This window comes from Aethina tumida, chromosome 6 (genome assembly GCF_024364675.1).
Source record: "Aethina tumida isolate Nest 87 chromosome 6, icAetTumi1.1, whole genome shotgun sequence".
Classification (NCBI taxonomy): domain Eukaryota; kingdom Metazoa; phylum Arthropoda; class Insecta; order Coleoptera; family Nitidulidae; genus Aethina; species Aethina tumida.
In genome coordinates, this window is record NC_065440.1 from 17,290,103 (window position 1) to 17,315,328 (window position 25,226).

Here is a 25,226-nt window from a genome sequence, read left to right on the forward strand (position 1 = left end):
GGCCAGCTCGTCGTCCAGACCTTAACCCTATAGAACATATCTGTGACATTCTCGGGAGACATTTAAAGGTCCATCCTAAGAATCTGAATATCTTAGAGGATGTGAAGCGTCTTCTACTCGAAACTTTGGAGAAATTTGATCAAAATGAAGTTTGAACCCAGATTTTGGGTATGAACAGAAGATGTGAGGTTGTCATTCGTAGTAGAGGTGTAAATACCCCATATTAAGTTAGAATTTTTATTTTTTATAAATATCAAATATTGTTAGTTATTAATTTTTTTTAGAAAAACATTATTTTTCTAAGATTTTTTGTGTCAATTATAAATAAAAAACTATTTTTAAGTAAATATATAAAAAGTGTAGACGTTTAATGTTCCTGTTTTTGGAAAATATTAATAATAATCAATTAATAATATTTTGATTATTTGAAACAAATATTAACTATTTTGATTGCATTTAATTATATTAATTAATTATTTGTTTAATTCGTTGGTCAAAGGGTTAAATAAAATAAAACAAAACAATTACGTATATTGTAGAAAAATATAAATAATTTAAAATACAAAAACATTGAATTGGTTTTGTTTGACGAAAAAACTAAAATAGCAATAATTACACAAAATTTAATTTTATTACTGTGACCCTATTGTGAATCACATGACTATAAACATAGCAGGCTACGAAACGGCTGCACTAGGCAACCCAGATCGCACCCCACGAAACCCGAACCGACCGACAAACAAACAAACCCGAAAAACGGTCCGCCCGCCTCGTTCCACGGCCGCAAAAACAGTCGCGGCGGCCGTCCCCGCACCTCAACAACGCCCGTTCCATCGTCACAAAACTCGACTGTACAGTGTACACACTCGCACACACAATTTCGATGCGGGCGCACTATGACAACACAACACTGGGGCACCGATCACCGACCTCCCCCCCATATCGCCGTCCTCGTCTGAGCGTGTGCGCGACAAAGACGGACGCGGCGCGGTCGCGTCCCGTTCGGCCGCCAGGTGGCCGACCGACAGTTAGTAGTGGTTTTGCGTGCGGTCGTCGTGGACGTGTGAGTGCGTTGTGTAGTCGGGTGCTCCGTCGTGGCGTTCGTCGTTTGCAGGGCACACGATAAACCGCGATCACGCGATCAAGTGCAAAATGTCGCAGGCGTCGCCGATGAGGAAGCGACAGTGCACCAGACAGCTGGTACGTCTTGTGCGTGTGCGACACGCGTTGGCCGCCATCTCGCACAGCTGGCCAATGTCACACACATATATACATGCACGGAAAACGTCTTGGGGACGAACTGTTAACGCCGTGGTCGCCATGGGTCCTTGTCAATCGCTTTCGTGCGTGCGTGTGTGTGTGTGTGTGCGTACCTCGGTCTTAACCTGCCGGGCCACCACTCGGTGGGGGCGTCGGTGTTTTGAGATCGGGGTTGACCGCAGATAGCTAGGTTAAGTGCGGTGTTTGTGCATGGCTTATGGGGTTAAGTTTTTGGTACCTTTTGGCATCGACGATCGGATTGTGGGTTTCGGTATCGATTCGACACGGCTTGACGTTTACTATTTTTTGTGTTGGCTGCTTAATTTGCGTCCGCCTAACGCTGCGTAATATTGTGGAAGTGATGCCACAAAGAAGTGCGATTTAATCGAAATGTACCAAAACTTAATTGTTGTTTTACAACGTTTAATGCAATCGTTTTGTGGCCTGTTACAACACCACACTCTCGTACGTGTTTTAACTGAGAAAATTTGCATTTGAAACTGCTTTTAATTTAGTTTAAATATGTATGAATTGATCACGACATAAAATGACCAAAAGGCATTTAGAAATCAACTGGATTTATTGAATTTACACTAAATAAGATTGTGGGAAACATTCCTGACCATAAAGATTAAGTTTTAAGGAACAATAATAGTATTAATAAACATTTAAATGTTATAACCAAACGTGAATACCCATCAGGTGTATAAAATTATAATTGAGCAATAAACAAATTAATTTTTCATTACACAAAATATACATTCTTCAATATAAATAAGTTGTTACACTGAAACTTAGTAAAACTAAGTAAAATTTCAGTAAAAACTACTCTTAAAGTAAAAATAAATGTATAAAAACTAGTTATAAATTATGATTAAGTTAAAATTCAAGTGTAAAAACTAAATTATGGGTAAAAATAACAATAATATTAATGATTTATTTAAGCTGAATAGGAATATGTGACTAAATTATCAAAAATAATCAAATATTCCTGAAAATATGAAATATAATGTGTATGTTTGTTGGAAACACACTTTGTAGAATAGTTCAACGTCCAAAGGCATAAATAATTTGCAGGAAGCCTCCCCTCATGGAAAGTGATCACTTCAATTAATTTTTGAATTTGAATTTACACAAAATAAGATTGTAGGTAACATTTCTGATCATAAAGAATCAGTTTAAAGGAACAATAGTAGTATTAATAAACATTTAAATGTGAAAACCAGATGTGAATACCAATCAGGTGTATAAATTTATAATTGAGCAATAAACAAATTAATTTTTCATTACTCAAAATATATACTCTTCAATATAAATAAGTTGTTACACTGAAACTAAGTAAAATTTCAGTAAAAACTAATCTTAGAATAAAAATAAATGTATAAAAATGTGTACAAACTAGTTATAAATGATGATTAAGTTAAAATTCAAGTGTAAAAACTAAATTATGGGTAAAAGTAACAATAATGTTAATGATTTATTTAAGCTGAATAAAAATATATGTCTAAATTATCAAAAAAAAAATCAAATATTCCTCAAAATATTAAGAAATTAAATGTTTATGTTTATAAATAATTTGCAGGAAGCCTTCCCATGTCTTCCCTTTTGGAAAGTGATCACTTTAATTCATTTCTGCCGAAAATAAACCGAGTTGAAACAAACAAACTTTGTTTAATACCTAAAATAATCGATTGACGGACTACGAATGTTGATACGTGGTAAAATGAACCGGAAATGTCTTGTTCAAAAACTTACTTTGCGTTGCCAGTTGCCCAGTTAACTAGTCTCGTTCTGGACCTACCTGGAATTATTCAAAAACGTTCAATTAATATAATTGTTTAGTTGGTAAAGAAGATTAATATTTATTACTTTTAATGCCCTTTCCCTGTTGCCTTGTCGTCTCTCCGATGGTTGATTGGATCGTCACATTTCAGGAAATGTCCACCAAAGTCACTAAATTAGTTCACACTTCGCCACTATTGTCCTTAACTGTTCTATTCGTTAAATCAATGAATAAATAAAGAGAAATATTTCCTCAATGTTGTAACTAAAGATTCTTTCTTTCAATTAAAAATGCTACAAATGGAAAATATACTTTGGGATACAGTTTTATTTACGTCTGTTCCTGTAAGAAATTCGTATAACTACTTACCCAAGTAATTAATTAACTGCTGCCCACAAATATACTTTGGGATAACCTCTTATAAGAAATTACTTATCCAAGTAAAGTATTAACTGTTATCAAAATTATGCTTTTGGGTAGTTTTATTTACGTTCGTTTTTGTGAGAACTTTATACGACTTACCTAAGTAAAGTATTAATTGCTATCAAAGGTATACTTTGGGATAGTTTTATTTATTCTTTTTATAGCACAAATTTGTACCATTTTCGTGTTCATCAAAAATACACATTGGGATAGTTTTATTCTTATTTTTTCATTAAGAAATTCTTACAAATTTACTTATCCAAGTGGATTATTAACTATTATCAAAAATATACTTTGGGATATTTTTATGTATTTTATTCCCTGTTAGAATTTCGTATATTTACTCATTCAAGTATATTATGAGCTGCTATAAAATATGTACTTTGGGATAGTTTTATTTATATTTTCTTTTTAAGAAATTCATACGATTTTACTTATCCAAGTAGATTATTAACTGTTATCAAAAATATATTATCCATTGGGATGATTTTATTTATATTTGTTACTTTCTGAAATTTAAACTTTTTCAATAATAGCAAAAAATTGTTATTTCAACAGTTAATGATTTTGATACGTATTGTAATAATAAAAATTTTTCTCAAACCAGATATCCAGGAAGAACTTCCTAATGGTAGGAACTGAAATTTGAGGAAAATCCTAAATTAAATAATATATAAATATTTAAATATTAAACAGTAACTTTATCTATTAATATGAATTAATTAATGAACACATAATTAAATGTGGTATTTTTATTGTTGAACAAAAACATTCAACTTTTTAAAAAAAGGTTGTTTTGTAAAGGCTGTTTTATAAAATAACAAAGGAATTGTGTCGGTACTGTGAAGTTTTTTACTGCTAGCAGTTGTAAAAAAGTAATCCTTTTTGTGACACTCCATGTATCGGCCTTCAGTATCGATTACACAATATTCAATTATTTTATTATTAATCGTTAATTAAATTGAAGTAAATTTACAATTTTACTCATAAAAATGATGTTTTTTAAACAAATTGTTAGTTTAAACTTAAATTGTTTCATGTTTTTTTTTTAATTTAACTGATTTTAAATATAGATATTAAGGAAGTAGTTTAATAAAACATCAAATGTTGTATTCAATTTACTAATATAGTATTTAAATGTTAAACAGAACCTAATTAAAGTACTTAAATTTACTAAAATACTGTTTAATAAAATGTAATCAAACACTAAAAAATTAACAAAAAATTTCAACACTGACTTTCAATTTAAGTAAAATAATCAAAAAAGTCCTTAAACAGTTCTTTTTAACTACAAAAATCTACCTTTAAACCCCGTCCGTCCTGTAGGAAACTAATTAATCAAAAAAGTCACTGCACTATCCCGAACCGCACCACCGAATTAATTGGGGGGTGGGTGGTAGCACGCACCACCACACCGGACCGACCGACCGATCGTTAAGCGGATCGATAACAGACTAATTTGAATTCGTCACGCAGACCAGCGACAGATCACCTCATACCTGTGATTGGTCAACGTAGATATTTACGCAACTGATTCGAAAATGTTTTCGATTAAAGTGGAGTTTTTTCCTAAAAACATAAATTTTTTAATATTGTTTGTTTAATATTTTCAGGCCATTTTACACTAAAGAAGTGTAAAAATAATTGAGTCTTATTTTAAATTATTATGAACAGTGAAAATACAACAATTTTAAATTGAAATTTAATAATCTAAGGATTAAAAATATTTAATTGGTTAATTTGTTATAATTTCTAAGAGAATTTACAAATTTAATTAAGTCAATTTTAAATGAAATATACAGTTTAATTTTAATATAATTGTTTTAATTTAAATATTTGATTAGTAAAAGATTTCTGGAGGGCAAACTAGGTAAATACTTTTAATGAAGTTGAAAGTTTATAATTATATTTAAATTAAATTTTAACCAGTGACCAGAAGGTTAATTCAGTTAATTACAACTTTGGAACTAATTGAATTTTCATATTCCAATAAGCATTTTATACTTCGCTGGAAAAACCTGAAAGAAAACTATAAATACAACCCCAACACAAAATTCACTAATCCAGTATTAATTATTATAAAATAATTTAATAGTTTATTATGTGTCAGTACCTAAAAAGGGATTAATATTTTAATGGGAAGGAATTTAATATGATAACAGCAACGACCTATTTATTATACTGCTTTATGTTCCTGCTTATCGACTGATTTCCTTTTTAATAAATCTAAACACTTTTAGCCATGCGATACGATAATAACTGAAAACAAACCGATAATCGTCTGTTCATCACAATCTATTGTTTAGATTTGAATATGCAGCAAACAAATACTAAAACAAAGAAACATTAACGAATAAATCCTTCAATTATTCGTCGGTTTTTGTTTTTATTATTCCCTTAAATATGGCAATTCGGAAGTTCCAATTAGTCCGAACAAATCTGGACATGATAAAATCGATTGGTCGTTCAACCCTTAAATTTAACCCACATTCGCTTTCCCTTTCCTTTCGATGTCGATGTGTTTTTTTATATACTAATCGGTTAAACGGCACAATGATAACTCCATTAAATTAGATTTAGTTCAGGGAGCATCGCTTCTCGTTCACGCACTTGTTTGTTTTGCGATTTTCTGCTCCAACCAACCGATGGAAGTCGTACAAGATGTTGGGGATTGGGGAAATGTTCAAATCCATAAGAATTTATATACATGTATGGGGTGATTCACCTTATTCATCATAGATATTGGTTTAGAATTTTTATAGCAATTATATTGTGACTTGGACTACTTTCCTGATTTATTTTGAATAAAATTTCATTTCCGGTTTCACCGGAAGTGACACTAACTTTGTTATCTTCAATGGGACACCCTGTATATTTTTGGATTTTTACATTATGCGTGCAATTAAAAATAAAATGGCTATACCATATCCTATACGTAAACCCAATGGTTTTTGAGTTATTAATTTTTTTTTCAAAAAGTTTGGCAGATTGATGGTCTAACTAAAATGTCCGTAAAAACACCAATTTTGACGCTGCAAAGTTCATTTTTGGCATACACTTTAACCAAGGACCCTTATATGAGGAGTTATTATTAGTACTCACAAATTTTATACAGAGTGTTCGTTATTTACGTTTAATTTTATGGATTTTAAAACATCAGTAACTTCTTTATTTTCATTAAAACACCCTGTATATTTTTAGATTTCAAAATTCTATATTTAATTGTAAATAAAATGGTTATACTAAATCCTATACCTAAACCCAATATTTTATGAGTTATTAATTTTTTTCCAAAAATTTTGACAGATTGGTGACCTAATATATCTGTAAAGCCATCAATTGTGATGATGGAAGTTCATTTTTGGTATACACGTTAACCAAAAGATATCCTATAAGAAACCATTATTAGTAACTCCAAATTTTATATAGGGCGTTCGTTATTTTCGGTTAATTTTGTACTTGTATTAGCATAATTAAATTAAATATTAATAGTTGTTTTTTATATAAAAAGTGATTTTTAACATGGAAATTCGCCTTTGACGATCAGTTTTAATATGGTAAACATTTCCCATAAAATCTCCTTTATAATAATTTGCTTTAATTAGTTTGTCGTTTGAAAATGGCACACTCAAAAGATTCCGGACGAGTTTTCGTCCTCACAAAAGAAAACGGAGGTTTCACACAATTTTATATATTGGAGTCTTTGTTCCTTTATGACAGAAATGTTCGTGTCCTTGCTCACGATTATTTTATGTAAGAGGATTTTTAAGATTTAATAACGATTCTAAATTTAGAAGATTAAATTACTAAAGTACAAGAATGAAGTCGGAAAACCTTTATATCTAATTGGAAAATTGAATTAATGTAAGTTTATAATCTTGTTTGTCCTTTTAGTTCCAAATATTATTTTTAATATATTCAGATTACTTTTAAATATGAAATATTTTACAGTTTGTTATAATTTATGTCCACACCCAGTTTTTATAAGGTTAAAGATTAATTATTTTATGTTTTTACTGTTATTTCAATTAATTAATATTTAATAAATGAATGAAATGACCAATTTACAAATCCCTGTTAGTATATTTGAAATTAAAGCACAATAATTATGTTGACCTTTGCAGGAAAAAGTTCACTGAAAAAGGTCTGAGCTAGCTTCCGAGCTTAAAATCTCGTCGGGCTTGTTTAAAACTTCATTTCGCAAAAGAAAATCAAGGTTACAGAGAATTTCCCTCGTAGGAGTCTTTCCTCCTTTATACCATCTATGTTCGTACTTTTTCATGATTATTTTTTGTAAATGCTTAAAGGATTTTTATCATCTCGTAACGGTTTTAAATTCGAGACATTAAATTCCTTAAAGACGAAAAAACTTTCAAATATAATTGGAATGTGATAGTTCCACTGTGAACAATATTAAATTTCAATTTAAAATAATTGTTATCATTCTATAAATTCTAGTAAACTTAATTCAACTTAAAATATATAGTGTAAATAAATTCGAAACTGTGTATGGCAAATCTCCGTTTATGTTTATTTCAACTAATAAATTTAAGCAGTAAAATTATAAATAGAAACAATCATCGTCTTGACCCCGTGATTCTGCGATTTACATATTCGTAGTGGTAATATCGATTTTGCTGTTCAACTTTAAATGTCTTGAAAGCACTTACATGGTAAATTACTGTTCTTAAATTTTCGAAGTGATTGATATAAGTGTCGTTCCTTTAGTTGGAACTGACCTGCACAATTTTGACACATAGCTGGGAAGTTTGGAAGTTAGGTGGCAACGAATACAGGAATCGATTTGTTTTACTTCTCCCCTTCGGTGTAAAAGTTTCCCTCAAAATAAAGGAGAAAATGGTGCATTTCCTTTTATTAACATCAACTTTTATGAGTTGTATGTATAAAATCCTGTAAAATGGTTAAATCAATAGCAAAAATGGGCATTCAATTCAATTTTAAAGCAACCCTAATTTATTTTTTTAGCTAATTTGAAATAAAATGTGTAGTTTTAATATTGGAGAAACATGTTGGGGGATTCCCCAATGAAATTCTACATTTCTTAAATAAATTATTGATTTTTTTGTTATAAATATTTTTATTTTAATAGAACATATAAATAACTAATTTTAAATTTTGATTATAAACACAATTTGTTATAAAAATGTATTAAATAAGTTAAATAATAAAATGTATACAGTTTATTTAGAAACAATTCATCATATTGGACTAAAAGTACAATTAAAAATTATTATAACTAAATAAAAAACTTTTAAATATGGTCATGAAGAACATTTTTGGTGTTTGATTATAAATAAATTAGAAATAATATCAAAACTATGTCGGGGATTCCCCAAATAAATTCCGAAGATTTTGAGTAAAATATTGATTTTTATAATACAAATATTTAAATTTCAACAGACAATATCAATAACTAGTTTTATTTATTGTTTCAAATATAAAATTTGTTATAAAAATATATTAAGTAAGTTAAATAATAAAATGTAAACAGTTTAATTAGAAACAATTCATCATATTGGACTAAAAGTACAATGAAAAATTATTGTAACTAAATAAAAAACTTTTAAATATGGTCATGAAGAACATTTTTGGGGTTTGAATATAAATAAATTAGAAATAATATCAAAACTATGTCGGTGATTCCTCAAATAAGTTCCGAAGACTTTGAGTAAATTATTGATTTTTATGATACAAATATTTAAATTACAACAGAAAATATCAATAACTAGTTTTATTTTTTGTTTCAAATATAAAATTTGTTATAAAAATATATTAAGTAAGTTAAATAATAAAATGTAAACAGTTTAATTAGAAACAATTCATCATATTGGACTAAAAGTACAATTAAAAATTATTGGAACTAAATAAAAAACTTTTAAATATGGTCGTGAAGAACATTTTTGGGGTTTGATTATAAATAAATTAGAAATAATACCAAAACTATGTCGGTGATTCCTCAAATAAATTCTGAAGACCGAAGAAGAGTAAATTATTGATTTTTATAATACAAATATTTAAATTTCAACAGAAAATATCAATAACTAGTTTTATTTTTTGTTTCAAATATAAAATTTGTTATAAAAATATATTAAGTAAGCTAAATAATAAAATGTGTACAGTTTAATTAGAAACAGTTCATCATATTGGACTAAAAGTACAATTAAAAATTATTGTAACTAAATAAAAAACTTTTGAATATGGTCATGAAGAACATTTTTGGGGTTTGAATATAAATAAATTAGAAATAATATCAAAACTATGTCGGTGATTTCTCAAATAAATTCAGAAGACTTTGAGTAAATTATTGAATTTTATGATACAAATATTTAAATTTCAACAGAAAATATCAATAACTAGTTTTATTTTTTGTTTCAAATATAAAATTTGTTATAAAAATATATTAAGTAAGTTAAATAATAAAATGTATACAGTTTAATTAGAAACAATTCATCATATTGGACTAAAAGTACAATTAAAAATTATTGGAACTAAATAAAAAACTTTTAAATATGGTCGTGAAGAACATTTTTGGGGTTTGATTATAAATAAATTAGAAATAATACCAAAACTATGTCGGTGATTCCTCAAATAAATTCTGAAGACCGAAGAAGAGTAAAATATTGATTTTTATAATACAAATATTTAAATTTCAACAGAAAATATCAATAACTAGTTTTATTATTTGTTTCAAATATAAAATTTGTTATAAAAATTTATTAAGTAAGTTAAATAATAAAATGTGTACAGTTTAATTAGAAACAATTCATCATATTGGACTAAAAGTACAATTAAAAATTATTGGAACTAAATAAAAAACTTTTAAATATGGTCGTGAAGAACATTTTTGGGGTTTGATTATAAATAAATTAGAAATAATATCAAAACTATGTCGGGGATTTCCCAAATAAATTCAAAAGACGTTGAGTAAATTATTAATTTTTATGTTACAAATACAAATTTTGTTATAAAAATATATTAAGTAAGTTAATCAATAATAAACACAAGAAATAATAATTTAATTAATTTATTAATCAAATAAATATGCTTCCACAATACGTGAAAGTGTATTAAACTAAAACCATCGATTCAGGCATATTGTTTTATTACAGTTAAACCAATTTCCCGATCCGCCGATTACACCAAACAACCCGGGGATTATTTTGTTCCGTTTCAATCGTTCCGCAACAGCTTCGAACAATGCAACAAACGACGCAACCAATAAATTCCGCCTCCGCTTTTACATCACAACAAAAAACCATATCAAAGTGTCAAAGCGACAAAGAAAATTCCTCCGTTGCAATTTCCAATCCTCGCCGCCCTCCCGAACACGCAACCCCTACCCCGGCACGCATCGCAAAACGTGGAAGAAAAAAAATGTTAATTGCGTTCCAGCCTGTTGCTTCCGCCGCGTAAAGTTCACGGGGCGGCGAATTAACCTGCCGCGGTCCGATGCGTGGGACGTGTGCGACGCAGGATTCGATACGCGGACGTCGGGACGCGGCACGTCGCGACGTCCGGAACGTTCGCGGCGTTCTGCGTGGGGCGATCGGATTTTCGGCCGGCTGAAAAGTTTCGGGCCTGCGCCTTGGGGGCGTTTTGCCGGGGCCTACGTGGACAAGCAACCCCTCAGGTTTTATCTAGGAATTTAATATTTAAAATGAGTAGTTAATTCGGACATTTTGAAACACATTTTGTGGGAGAAAATCCATGAAATTCAACAGGAAATCTCTGCATAAAGTTCGTAAACTTCCATGTCTCTAAAATACTTTAATTGAGTAGTTAATTTAGACACTTTGAAACACATTCTGTGGGAGAAAATCCATGAAATTCAACAGGAAATCTCTGAATAAAGTTCGTAAACTTCCATGTCTCCGAAATACTTTAATTTAGTAGTTAATTCAGGCATTTTGAAACACATTTTGTGGGAGAAAATCCGTGAAATTCAACAGGAAATCACTGAATAAAGTTCGTAAACTTCCATATCTCTAAAATACTTTAATTGAGTAGTTAATTCAGACATTTTGAAACACATTTTGTGGGAGAAAATCCATGAAATTCAACAGGAAATCTCTGCATAAAGTTCGTAAACTTCCATGTCTCTAAAATACTTTAATTGAGTAGTTAATTCTGACATTTTGAAACACATTTTGTGGGAGAAAATCCGTGAAATTCAACAGGAAATCTCTGAATAAAGTTCCTAAACCTCCACGTCTCTAAAATATTTTAAAAAACCTTAAAATTAATGAGGAAATATTTAAATAAAGTTCATAATCTCCAATGCCTGTAAAATAATCTTGAATAAAAATAAACCATTATATAAAAACTATAAAATTGAACATAAAAACTCAAATAAATTTCTTTATCTTCCATGCTTTTAAAATATTTTAAATATCCAGTTTAAAATCTCAATATTCAACCATAAATTCGATTTCATTTATTTCTGAAACTCCAATAAAATACCCATAAAATAAACTAACTTACAAACGAAAATTTTCATGCCACAGTTAAATTACTTTCAGCTATTAATGAGAATTTTAAATTAATGAGGCTTTAAAAATTATCAGGTCGTTTAGTTATCTGTTTTTGATTATCAACCATATCGATTGGATTGGTTATTACTTACGTATTGCAGAAATCCAATTACATTTTGCCAATCCAATATCTGTTAAGTTCGATTTATGCTCGTAAGCGTGGATAACATTGATTTTATCGCCTGTTGAATATTAAATTCCTGATTTTCACACTTTAACAATCATTATTTTAAAATGCATCAAAATTTGAATATAGGATTTTCAGATGTTTTTTATTTACAAATTCAAATAATTATTGTCGAACTTGTTTTAAGTGATATTTGCCGTTAAATTCTTGTTTATGCTTCTTTATGTTTCTAAATGTTGTTCTGAAAACATAAACGATTTTATTAAAATTGTATTAAATTTGAAACAAATTGAGAACAAACAGAAATAATCAAACCAATTGGCGCCCAACTTTTTTTATATTTATAATTAAGCAGTATATAAAATAAATAAATATATAATATATGTATAAATTATTAATGAAACAAACTATTTTTTTAAAATTGTTTTAAATTTGAAACATTGTGAAGAAACTAAAATTATTAATTACCATTGGCGCCCAACTTTTGAATATTAATTATAATTTAGCTCTTTGTTATCAAATATGTAATAGAAAAATTGACTAAATTATTAATAGAAAAAAACGATTTTATTAAAATTGCATTAAATTTGAAGAAAATTGAGAAGAAACAGAAATAATAAAACCAATTGGCGCCCAACTTTTTTGATATTTATTATGAAGCAGTATATAAAATAATTAAATATATAGTATATATAAAAAATTATTAAAATTAATTCGAAACTTGACCAAACTTTTTAATGAAATCAACCATTTTAATAAAATTGTATTAAATTTTAAAACATATTGTGAAGAAACTAAAATTATTAATTACCATTGGCGCCCAATTTTTGAATATTAATTATAATTTAGCCCTTTCTTATCAAATATATAATAGAAAAATTAACTAAATTATTAATAGAAATAAACGATTTTATTAAAATTGTATTAAATTTGAAACAAATTAAGAAGAAACAGAAATAATCAAACCAATTGGCGCCCAACTTTTTTGATATTTATAATAAAGCACTATATAAAATAGTTAAATATATAAAAAATTATTAGGTCTAATTCGAAAATTAACCTATGTATTAATGAAATCAACTATTTTAATAAAATTGTATTAAATTTGAAACATATTGTGAAGAAACTAAAATTATTAATTACCATTGGCGCCCAACTTTTGAATATTAATTATAATTTAGCTCTTTCTTATCAAATATGAAATAGAAAAATTGATTAAATTATTAATAGAAATAAACGATTTTATTAAGATTATATTAAATTTTTAAATAATGAGAAGAAACAGAAATAATCAAACCAATTGGCGCCCAATTTTTTTTGATATTTGTAATAAAACTAATATTGTCGAACTTGTTTTAAGTGATATTTGTCGTTAAATTCTTGTTTATGCTTATTTATGTTTGTAAATGTTGTTCTGAAAACACGTTTTTTATACAGGGTGCTAATTTATTAAAATAGGAAATTCTTTTATTACTTTTGTCAAAAAAAATTAACAAAATTTATTATTTGTTGCTTTTGGTGTACCCTGTATAATTAACAAAAATAAATGTTTGTTTGTCTAATATTGCTTTTGTTTGAATTCTTTAAATAACTGATAAAAAATTGTTATTTAATGTTATGGATACATGTTTTGATGTGGTAGGAAATAGATTGTTGTTTAATCATTTTAAAACATTTTTCAATAAATAAAATATAATAATCATATTTTCAATTAATTTCCTAACGTTTTATACATAAATTATATTGTTTATTTAAGAATTTAATTCAAATTTATTTTATTCAACTTATTTTATATATTATTTTAAAAATATTTTAATTTCTTTAAACTAACATGAATAAAAACCAATAATTAAAATTAAAGTATTTAAATCAATTAATTTAATTACAAGAAATTAATATAATTAAAAAATATATAATATAAAAAAACCCATTTCATCGTACCCAAATCACATGTATGTAAAATTTGTAAACTCAACAGAAACCCGACGCGAATCCGGAACCGACGGCCCTAAAGTCGGTCGGGCCTGTCGCCCGTCCTAGCGGGCCCGTCCCCGTCCAGCGAGGCTCCGCTCCGCTGGCTCAGTCTCCCAAAATGGCGCATAGGGGTAAAAAGCTCGCCTGTGCACCGGACGCCACGAACTACATATCTCGCATGGTACGTCCGAAAAATCCAGCTACGTTGTAACAAAAATAAAAATAATTCCTCCCCATCCCTGTGTCACGACGGTGCGGGGGCGTCGGGACGACGAATCCGTCGAATCGATTCGCACGTCCTTTGATGTGGTTTATATATCGATCCGTGTTTGTGCGTAATTTGTGTTTTTGTCGTTTGATTTCGGTATTTTTCTTTGGGGGTTGTGCAACAGAGTGTCGGGGTCCGTGCACGGTATTTTGGGGGAGGTGTGAGTGCGACGGCGGTACTTGGAAGACGCCGCGTCCCGGATCCAAGCCCGAAAAACTCCGACGGTTTTTTTTTTATTAAGTTTTTTCGTTGTTTTTGTGTGTTTAATCGTCCGGAATTGGTTTGTTTTATCAAAATAAGCTTTCCTATTCAGTTTGGCGAACGATTTCATTCGATTTCACTCTTTATTATAAATATTTCAGTATATAAATTTGTATGACCTTTGAATATTTTAAATTTAATTGCCTCACTCTATTTTATGTATCATATTATATTCATAACTTTTAATATTAATAATTTTAAATTGAAAGAGATTATTGAACATAATATTACATATTTACAGTTTCATAAAGTTTTTATTGTAATATATATTTAAAATGTGATTGTGTGGATTTAATATAAATATTTTAAATTAATGAAATTAAACTATACATATTGGAAGAATTATTTGAATATTAAAGTTATAATATGTTAATTGAAAAAGCTAAATGAAAATTTCAATATACTCTATTTTCATAATTATTTTAACATTAACTGGATTGTGTTAATTTGAAATGTTAAATTTAAAAATTCATATTCAAAAACCAAACAAAGAAAAATCATTTAAATTAAGATTATGTGAATTTATTTTTCTATTTTTAAGGTTTTCCAACATTTTAGAGATTAATTATCATTTGTACAACAGTGATAAAATGCTTTAACATAATTATTTTAATATTAACAGAATTAAATTATTTTAATTAGAAAAGATAAGTGAAAATCTCAATAATTCATTTAACAATTCTTCTTTTGAAGTTAAACAAGTGAAACTTTCAATACTTTATTTTCATAATTGTAAAGCTCATTTAAATTAAGATTATGTGAATTTATTTTTCTATTTTTAAGGTTTTTTAACATTTTAGAGATTAAATTTCATTTGTACAACAGTGATTAAATGCTTTAACATAATTATTTTAATGTCAATAGAATTAAATTGTGTTAATTAGAAAGGATAAGTGACAATCTCAATAGTTCATTTAACAATTCTTATCTTAAAGTTAAACAACTGAAACTTTCAATACTTTATTTTCATAATTAAAAAGCTCATTTAAATTAAGATTATGTGAATTTATTTTTCTATTTTTAAGGTTTTCCAACATTTTAGAGTTTAATTTTCATTTGTACAACAGTGATAAAATGCTTTAACATAACTATTTTAATATCAATAGAATTAAATTGTGTTAATTAGAAAGGATAAGTGAAAATCTTAATAGTTCATTTAACAATATTTATCTTAAATTTAAACAAATGAAACATTCAATACTTTATTTTCATAATTATAAAACTCATTTAAATTAAGATTATGTGAATTATTTTTCTATTTTTAAGGTTTTTCAACATGTTAGAGTTTAATTTTTGTTTGTACAACAGTTATAAAATGCTTTACAATTGAAAATTTCAATATTTAATTTAATATCTCATATTTACATGATTTTAAATGAGTTTTTCTTTAGTTTCAAGCTTTCAAAATTACTTCCAGAAGGTTGACAAAAAATTGTGGATTATAATAATGATAATCAAATCCTCCAATAAATAAAATTGGACGTCAAAGAAGTTTTCAAAATATGGCGAATGCGTTGTAAAAATGGTGGATGCGCTACATAGAAACATAAACTAAAAAATAATTGCTAAAATTCATTATTTAATAACTTTCTTATTTAATTTGTACATACTTTTTAATATGTACAGTATAAACTAAACAGCAAAGGAAACAAACATCCTCAAATAAATAAAATATGACGTAAAAGAAGTTTTTAAAATATGGCGAATGCGATGTAAAAATGGTGGATGCGCAACGTACGAAAATTAACTAAAATATAATTACTAAAATTCATTATTTAATTAATTAGTCGTCTTATTTACCTTGTATACATTCTTTAATACGTAAAGTATAAACCAAACGTACAAAAAATAAACAAACATAGAAACACTTTTAATTAAATTAGAAAATATGGCCGTAATCGTAAACCCGACCTCAAAATATGCAATAAGTGGTGCACAGACTGCGAAACATTCCGGCATCATAAATTTTAATTTTATTAAGCAAAGAACGGCGAAACAGTCGAAACATTCCTGCAATGTTAGTTCAGATAAGTTTTCTCCGTAGCTAAAACGTGTGTTTTCTACGTTTCTGTTTTAGTTGAATTAAATTCACAAAATTATCCATTTGAGCGTACTAATTTATGGAATATAATCATATTAAAACTAATTCCGAGTGGTTTTATTGCCGCTGTAAAACTAAATGTTTCAGTTATTGTAAGAAACTTTGTGAGGGAACGTAAATTAATGTATTTGAGGATGTTTCTTTAATAGATTTTAATTTAAGTTTAATAAAGGCGTTGAGACATTTAAATCTACATTAACACATTTACATTTCAACTGTGATTCTTGATAATTCATAAACTTATTCAGTTTCTCATTTAATTTGTGCTTAATTTTATATTCTCTACGTTGTTCCATTCATCAAAATTTAACATCTACTTCGATTAATAATACAAAACAATTAACATCAATTCTAACCACTAACGTGTAATTATTGTTCGTATTGATTGTAGATTAAATTGCAACTAAATTACGTTCACGTTTTAATAAATTACTAACGTTAAATTGTTAATTCAACAATGGTCAACGACAACGAACAATAAATGTAACCTTTTGTTTCGATATACTGCTACATCCAACAAAACTAACAGAAAAGGTTCAATTATTGTTCGATGTACAAGAATTCTTTTTACTGAAAGTGTCCCAAACTTGAATAATGGATAATCGAAGCTGTCGACGCCAACATAAACTAACACTTGTGCCTTTAATTAAATTAATCTTAAGTTAAATCGTTGCAGTAATAGTTTTGATGGAGCGGTTTGGGTTGCAGGGAATTCCTGACGTAATTATAAAATTGTTCGGCTCGAGCACATAATTGGGATTCGTCTTCTTATTATTCGATCAAAATTCGATGCTTTATTATATTATTTGTTGGAAATTTAATTACATTTTATGCACAATTCTCAACTTCAATATTTTAAAACGCAATTAGCGACTGAAAACTGTGTGGCACAACGAGGAGTTAGTTAAAGTTGCTTTAAATTAGGGTAACACGAAAATGGAAGTGGAGTTTTCGTAACGGTTTCTGTTAATCTGTGTAAACTTGGAGCAAAATTGGTTCATAAGTGATAAAATCATGTAATCACATTAACTGTCCAGTTTGCGAATGTAAATTTAATTGAACTTCGACACGATTTCGAATTGACCTCAGTCTCCGCACATTCCATGTTTGATATTAACTAACGTGAGTAATTAATTTTTATTTCACACTGTTTTTTGTCCCTACAGACATTATTCATCATTTTTTACACCATAAAGTTTTCAGCATTTTTTGACTATAACTCCTCAGGGGTGAGAAGCATTCACCATTTTTTAAAGTATGAATCTCCACCAATTTTCAGTACTTACAATTTTAAATAATATCGATTAAGTTTTTTCGTTGTTTTTGTGTGTTTAATCGTCCGGAATTAGTTTATTTGATAAAAATAAGCTTTCCTATTCAGTTTGGCGAACGATTTCATTCGATTTCACTCTTTATTATAAATATTTCAGTATATAAATTTGTATAAGCTTTGAATATTTTAAATTTAATTGCCTCACTCTATTTTATGTATCATATTATATTCATAACGTTTAATATTAATAATTTTAAATTGAAAGAGATTATTGAACATAATATTACATATTTACAATTTCATAAAGTTTTTATTGTAATATATATTTAAAATGTGATTGTGTGCATTTAATATAAATATTTCAAATTAATGAAATTAAACTATACATATTGGAAGAATTATTTGAATATTAATTAAAATATATTAATTGAAAAAGCTAAATGAAAATTTCAATATACACTATTTTCATAATTATTTTGACATTAACTGGATTGTGTTAATTTGAAATGTTAAATTTAAAAATTCATATTCAAAAACCAAATAAGGAAAAATCATTTAAATTAAAATAACATAATTATTTTAATATTAACAGAATTATTTTTTTTTAATTAGAAAAGATAAGTGAAAATCTCAATAATTCATTTAACAATTCTTCTTTTGAAGTTAAACAAGTGAAACTTTCAATACTTTATTTTCATAATTATAAAGCTCATTTAAATTAAGATTATGTGAATTTATTTTTCTATTTTTAAGGTTTTTCAACATTTTAGAGTTTAATTTTTGTTTGGACAACAATTATAAAATGAAAATTTAGCATTTTTTGACTATAACTCTTCAGGGGTGAGAAGCATTCACCATTTTTTAAAGCATGAATGACAATTTTAAATAATATCGACAATTCCCAATCAGTTACCTCGTTAATAAATTGTAATTAAAAGCCTCTATTGTCCCACAAAACCATTAAAATTAATATTAATATTAATTCCAATAGTTCTACCAAAAGATTATTCAGTTAACCACCGCATAATCCACTCGTAATAATTCATCCTGAATAATTCACACGTCCTTTGAATGAATAAACAGGAGTTCCGAATGGTTTCCACGTTTTCATACCGGCCACAATTTAATTCCCGTGCCGTTAAAAAGTCAATTCTAAGCCGCTTTAAAAATTCATCGTAGCTACACATTCGCCAGCTGAATTGCCGGATGACGGAAAGCCGGACAATAAAACTAATAATGATTTCCCACCGGCCGAATAAAATTCTGTTTTCGAAAAACGTATTATTACGATTTTTTATTCATGTTGCTTTTTATATCCCGGTAACGTGCGTCGCGTTGTGTTTGTGTTTGATGTGTAAATAAAATTTGATTTATTCTACTTCGAATAATTCCTGTTTTATTAAAGGGATTTATTCGTCGATTCGAATATTTAAATATTGATAGTCAACATTTTATTTACAATATGCATTTAATTAAAATTAAGTGAATATTTTAATATTCAATCATTTAAATGAATATTTAGTTATTAAATATTCATTCACTTAAATAAATATTTGAATATTCACCCATTTAAATGATTATTGAATAAAATGAACGATTATTGGTATACCTTCATTTTACAAATTCTGTGCTCCTTTATAAAATTACTTTGTAACCCATTTACAGTGCACCGGTCATAAATTTAATTTCATGATGTGCCAGAAAGGCGAGATAAAGTTGAATATTTATTGTGTTTAACACAATAAACGTGATAAAATTTACTTTTTATTGCGATTTTTATTGTCCTAGATATTTTCGAAGACTCTTATTTTATTTTCTGTAAATTGTTACAGGAAATTAAACATTACTACTTTATCTACAGATTATTTATTCCTCTCTTTATATTTTATTACCAGCAAATCAAATTTTTAAAAATATACAACAAAGAATATGTCAATTTTTAAATATTTTTATATTAAATAATCAATTGATTCTAAGAAATTATACAATTTCATTAATTGATCTTAATTATAATTGAATAATCAATTTTTTATATGTATATTCCTAAATTTTTAAAATTTTAATAAAATCTTGTCATTTTTTATTTGTTGTAGCATGTTTAATAATAAACTAAGTTAATAAAAATCTAAAAATTTATACAATTTCATTAATTTACTTTAATTATGATCAAATAATTAATTTTTTTGTTTGTAAAAATCAAATAGGATACTTAAAAATTTATAATATTCCTTAAATTTTAACATTTTAATAAAATTTTGTCATTATTTATTCGTTGTAGCCTGTATAACAATTATCTAAATTAGTAAAGGTCCAAAAAATTATACGTTTTCATTAATTTTGTCTGTAGAAATCAAATAAGATATCCAAAAATTTATATATTATACATAATATATTAATTTTTAACATTTTAATAAAATATTGTCATTTAACTAACAATTTTACAACTACTAAAAATGAAAATTAAAATACATATAATAAAACCATTTTGAAATCTAATAACAAAAACCTGACCGACATTTATTCGAAAATTCCCACAAATTAACAAAATCCGTACGTATAAATAACAATGCAGTTTGTTAACAAGCATCGACAACAAATTTATATTTTATTACAGCCCTTTCGTTTAAACATAACACAACAAACTAATTACACACCGCTGTTTGTCGTGTTTGTTGCTCCGATTCTGTACGGGAAATTTGTCGCTTTAATTAACTCGCCACTCGAAACTACAAATTTAACGTTCTCCACATTTAAACGTCCATTAATTTTACCATTTCAGTTCTTTCAGATTATTTAATTGTTCGATTCGAACGTCGATTAATTACTCAATTTATCTCGGATTGTTGCGGAGTTGGGTTAATTAGAAAATGCTGTGTTCAGATAAATTATTATTTTTTTGTATAATCAGGTAATTGCTAAAAAGGTCAAAGAAATTAAGAATTTCATTAATAATATAATATTTTTTGGCATGTAAAAGTCAAAACGATATTGCTTAATTACAATCAAATTAGTTTATAAAATATTAAAAATATCAAGAATATTATTAATTAACTTTAATTATAATTAATTAATTAATTAATTATATTAAGGCGTCAGTTATAATTAAATAATTATGTTTTATCTGTAAACAACGTTCGTAATAAATTAAGAGCACTCATTTAAATGTAAACTAATCCTACTTTCACCTGGATTATTCCAGAGGGAGCGCAAACAGAAGAAGCTCTACTCCGAGGACTGGGCGCTGGGCGATGAGGACATCGAGGGCCGGCGCACGTTCAACCTGCAGGAGAAGCTGGACGACCCGGCGTTCGCGGCCAGCGGCGTCGTCCGGGAGATGCACGGCTCCGAGCTGACGGTCGCCTACTTCCAGCGGCACGGCTTCAACACGCCGCTGCTGTTCAGGGAGAAGGCCGGCCTGGGTCTGCGGGTGCCGACGTCGAACTTCACCGTCGACGACGTCCGCATGTGCGTCGGCTCGCGGCGCGTCCTCGACGTGATGGACGTGAACACGCAGAAGAACAGCGAGATGACGATGAAGGACTGGCAGCGGTACTACGAGGACCCGAACAAGGACAAGCTGCTCAACGTCATCTCGCTGGAGTTCTCGCACACCAAGCTGGAGAACTACGTCCAGAGCCCAACTGTAGTACGGTACGTCGAACACTATTTGTTTAAAACCAGCAATTTGATTGGTTTGTTGATTGGTTTGCAGACAAGTAGACTGGGTGGATTGTGTCTGGCCCAGACACCTCAAGGACAGCCAGACGGAAGCCACCAATTTGTTAGAAGACATGAAATATCCAAAAGTTCAAAAATATTGCCTTATGTCCGTAAAGGGGTGCTACACAGATTTCCACATTGATTTTGGCGGAACGTCCGTTTGGTACCACATTATAAAAGGTAAAAATCAATGGTAACTAAATGAGAACAAGTATGTCACACTATATTTATGGATGTAGGTGGCAAAGTGTTTTGGCTGATCCCGCCAACAGAACACAACCTGGACCTGTACGAACGTTGGGTGCTCAGCGGCAAACAGTCCGACATATTCTTCGGCGACACGGTGGAGAAGTGCGTGCGCATCGAATTGCGGGAGGGCAACACGTTCTTCATCCCCACCGGCTGGATACATGCCGTCTACACGCCAGTCGACTCCCTAATATTCGGGGGCAACTTCCTGCACTCCTACGGCATCGACAAGCAACTGAAGGTGGCCCAGGTGGAGGACAACACCAAAGTAAATCATTCGTGCCTAATTTTTTGTAGTTCTTGTCGTAAATATGCGTGGTTTCAGGTGCCGCAGAAGTTCCGCTACCCCTTCTTCACCGAGATGCTGTGGTACGTGCTGGAGAGGTACGTGTACTGCCTGCTGGGCAACTCCCACCTGACCACCGGTCAGCACAATCCGCTTCCCGACGACAAACCTCACGTGCACTTAACGCAAGCCGAGCTACACGGTTTAAAGGTACTCTCCGGTACTTACTCAAACGTTTTACTAACAGTTTTAATTGCAGGAAATAGTGATGTACTTACACATGCTGCCTCCTAACAAGAAGAACCTACCAGAACTGATCAAAGACCCGATTTCCCTTATCCAGGACGTAAGGACGTTAATAGGGCTGCACCGGCTGGACAACCGTGAACTGGCCATCACCGGACGTCCAGTACTGGTGGCCTTCGACGACCTGGACAAGAGGAAAATCAAGCCTCCACTCGTCAACCGGAACAACATCAATAGGCCACCCAAAATGATGAAGTCGGGGAAGTTGGGCCCGGTGGATAAGGGAGGCCCGAGGCGACGACGTACAAGGTCAGTCACCCGTTAAAAAAAGTAATTCCCCATTTAATATCCGGAGTTTCAGGTGTAAGAAGTGCGAGGCCTGCATCAGGAGCGACTGCAGCGAGTGCAGCTTCTGTCTGGACATGGTGAAGTTTGGCGGGCCGGGAAGGGCGAAGCAGACGTGCGTGATGCGTCAGTGCTTGCAGCCGATGTTGCCGGTGACGGCCGCCTGTTCCAATTGCGGACTGGACGGGTGGATGCAGACGCCGGTGGCGCCGCTGCAGAAGGGACCACAGAGGTGTGAGAGCGCCAGCAGTTTGATGGAGTGTTCGGTATGTGTTTGATGGATCTTACTTCCAAAGATATTATTATTATTTGTATTTAATAGGTGTGCTACGAGATCACGCATCCAATTTGCGTGCAACGTTTGTATCCGGACAGTCCAGGCTATATTAACGAGGACATGCCCAATTCCTGGGAGTGTCCGATATGTTGCAAGTTGGGCAAAAACACGGATTACAGGCCACGTCACTTCCGGGCCCGCCAGAAATCCTCGGACATGCGTAGGGTGTCCATCAGCTCAGACGCCTCCAGCGCCTTCGACACCACCAAAGTGAAAGAGGACAACTTGTCCGACTCGGGCAGCGAAAACGACAATAAAGACCACAAAGAACTGTTGCCGATCAAGAAGCGGCGGTCCAGCGAAAGCAACGAGGTGGAAACGAAGTCGCAGCCCGTTCCGGACCCATCCAGGAAGACGTTGTTCCGGATGCAGCTGGCCCAGCAGATTGCCAGCAACTCAACCAAACAACTGAAGAAGCCCATGATGGTGGTGAGGCCTGCGCCGCTGATGATGAACCCGATGTCGGTCAACAACTTGACCATGGACAAGCGTTGCGTGCTCAGCGTCTTCAAGTATCTGTCGGTGAAGGACCTAACGAACTGTGCGTTGGTGTGCAAAACGTGGGCCACCTACTCCATCGACCCGAGCCTGTGGAAGACCATCGAGTTCAACAGGAAGCACATATCCTCCGACATTCTGAAGGGCGTGGTGAAGCGTCAGCCTGAAGTGCTGCGTCTGGACTGGTGCCACATCAACAAGTTCCAGCTACCCTGGCTGATACAACGTCTGAACCACCTCAAGGAGCTGGTGCTCATTGGCGTGAACGTCAAGTCCGCCATATCGCTGAAGTCCAACTACTGCCCGGTGCTGGAGACCCTGGACCTCAGCTTCATATCGGACTTCAACGACGCGGCCCTGCGGGACATCCTGGGCCCCAACAACGACTCGAGACGCGGCCCCGACGACCGCGTCCGCTTCCGCAGGGTAAAGACGTTCAACATAGCCGGCACCGACATAACCGACATAGCCCTGCGGTACGTTACCCAGTACCTGCCCAGTCTGGAGCACCTGAGCCTCTCGCACTGTCCCCGCATCTCGGACGCGGGCATAGCCCAACTGTCCACCAAGCCGGCCAACACGGTCACCAATCTGATCTCTCTCGATTTGAGCCACTCGAAACTGGTGACCGAGAGCAGCCTCGACCACCTCTCGAAGTGCGAGAGCCTGATCAGGCTGGACTGCAGGCACAACATGCAGATTTCCACTCAGGCGTTGATCAAGTTCGCGGCCAAGAGCGAGAGGAATCTGCAGGTCAGGGACGTGAAACTGGTCGACAGGCGGCGAGTGCAATGAACACTGTGATCGAGTCTGTCGGAGGACGCCGCATATCAGATGCTTCGCGTGGTGCCAGGGGCCCCTTGAAAATTCTCTTTTTGGTTTTAGTTCGTTCTTAGATTATTTTTGTTAGGTGTCGTGTTTTTTTTTATATTTTAACCCCCGTTTTGACTGATTACTTAAGGCCGCTGCAACGTTTCACCTGTCGAATGTTATTATGTGAGGTGTGAAGGACTACTACGGTTCTTGCACTGCGTTTTCACCACTGGACGTTTATGGATTTAGTTTGTTTTTTGTGACGTCTCTTACGTGAAATTGCCATTTCATCAGACAGACGCGATGTACCAGGAAACACAGCAAAACAAAAAAAAAACAATTTTCAGTACCAAAGTTTAATTATCTTATATATTGTGATGCGTACATACGTAAAAAAAGATTATGTACATATATAGATTTTAATTTATTTAGATATATTTGCTTGATTTTTTACTTATGTTTTAAGTCTTTCATTGAAATTGATTCTTTAATGGAAACTTCGTTCGGCTACGACTGTGTATATTTAATTATGTCACATTAGTTGTATTTCATCAATTCATTATTTTTTTTAAATGTATACAAGTTGTGGCTGACAGTCTTGTGCAATTAAGAAGTGCACACTTTTCTATAAAGTATTACTTATATCTGTAAGAAACATATTTTTTGGTTACTTTATAAGATTTATAGCGAAATACATTTTTTCTACTAAA

At 31.0% G+C, this 25,226-nt stretch overlaps 1 protein-coding gene across 2 annotated transcripts; it reads left to right on the forward strand.

Moving 5' to 3' along the window:
* Positions 1-1,038: 1,038 nt before the first annotated feature.
* LOC109604615 (jmjC domain-containing histone demethylation protein 1) lies at positions 1,039-25,226 on the forward strand. Of its 2 annotated transcripts, XM_049968908.1 has the most exons (9): positions 1,039-1,200; positions 14,124-14,300; positions 21,222-21,673; positions 21,735-21,922; positions 21,982-22,259; positions 22,317-22,487; positions 22,537-22,832; positions 22,885-23,134; positions 23,191-25,226. In XM_049968908.1, exons 1-9 carry the CDS (start codon positions 1,153-1,155, stop codon positions 24,496-24,498), a joined length of 3,168 nt encoding a protein of 1,055 aa, XP_049824865.1. In that variant the 5' UTR covers positions 1,039-1,152; the 3' UTR covers positions 24,499-25,226. The 2 variants fall into 2 exon arrangements, with proteins under 2 accessions (XP_049824865.1, XP_019876695.2); XM_020021136.2 differs by lacking the exon at positions 14,124-14,300 and having other exon boundaries at positions 1,041-1,200.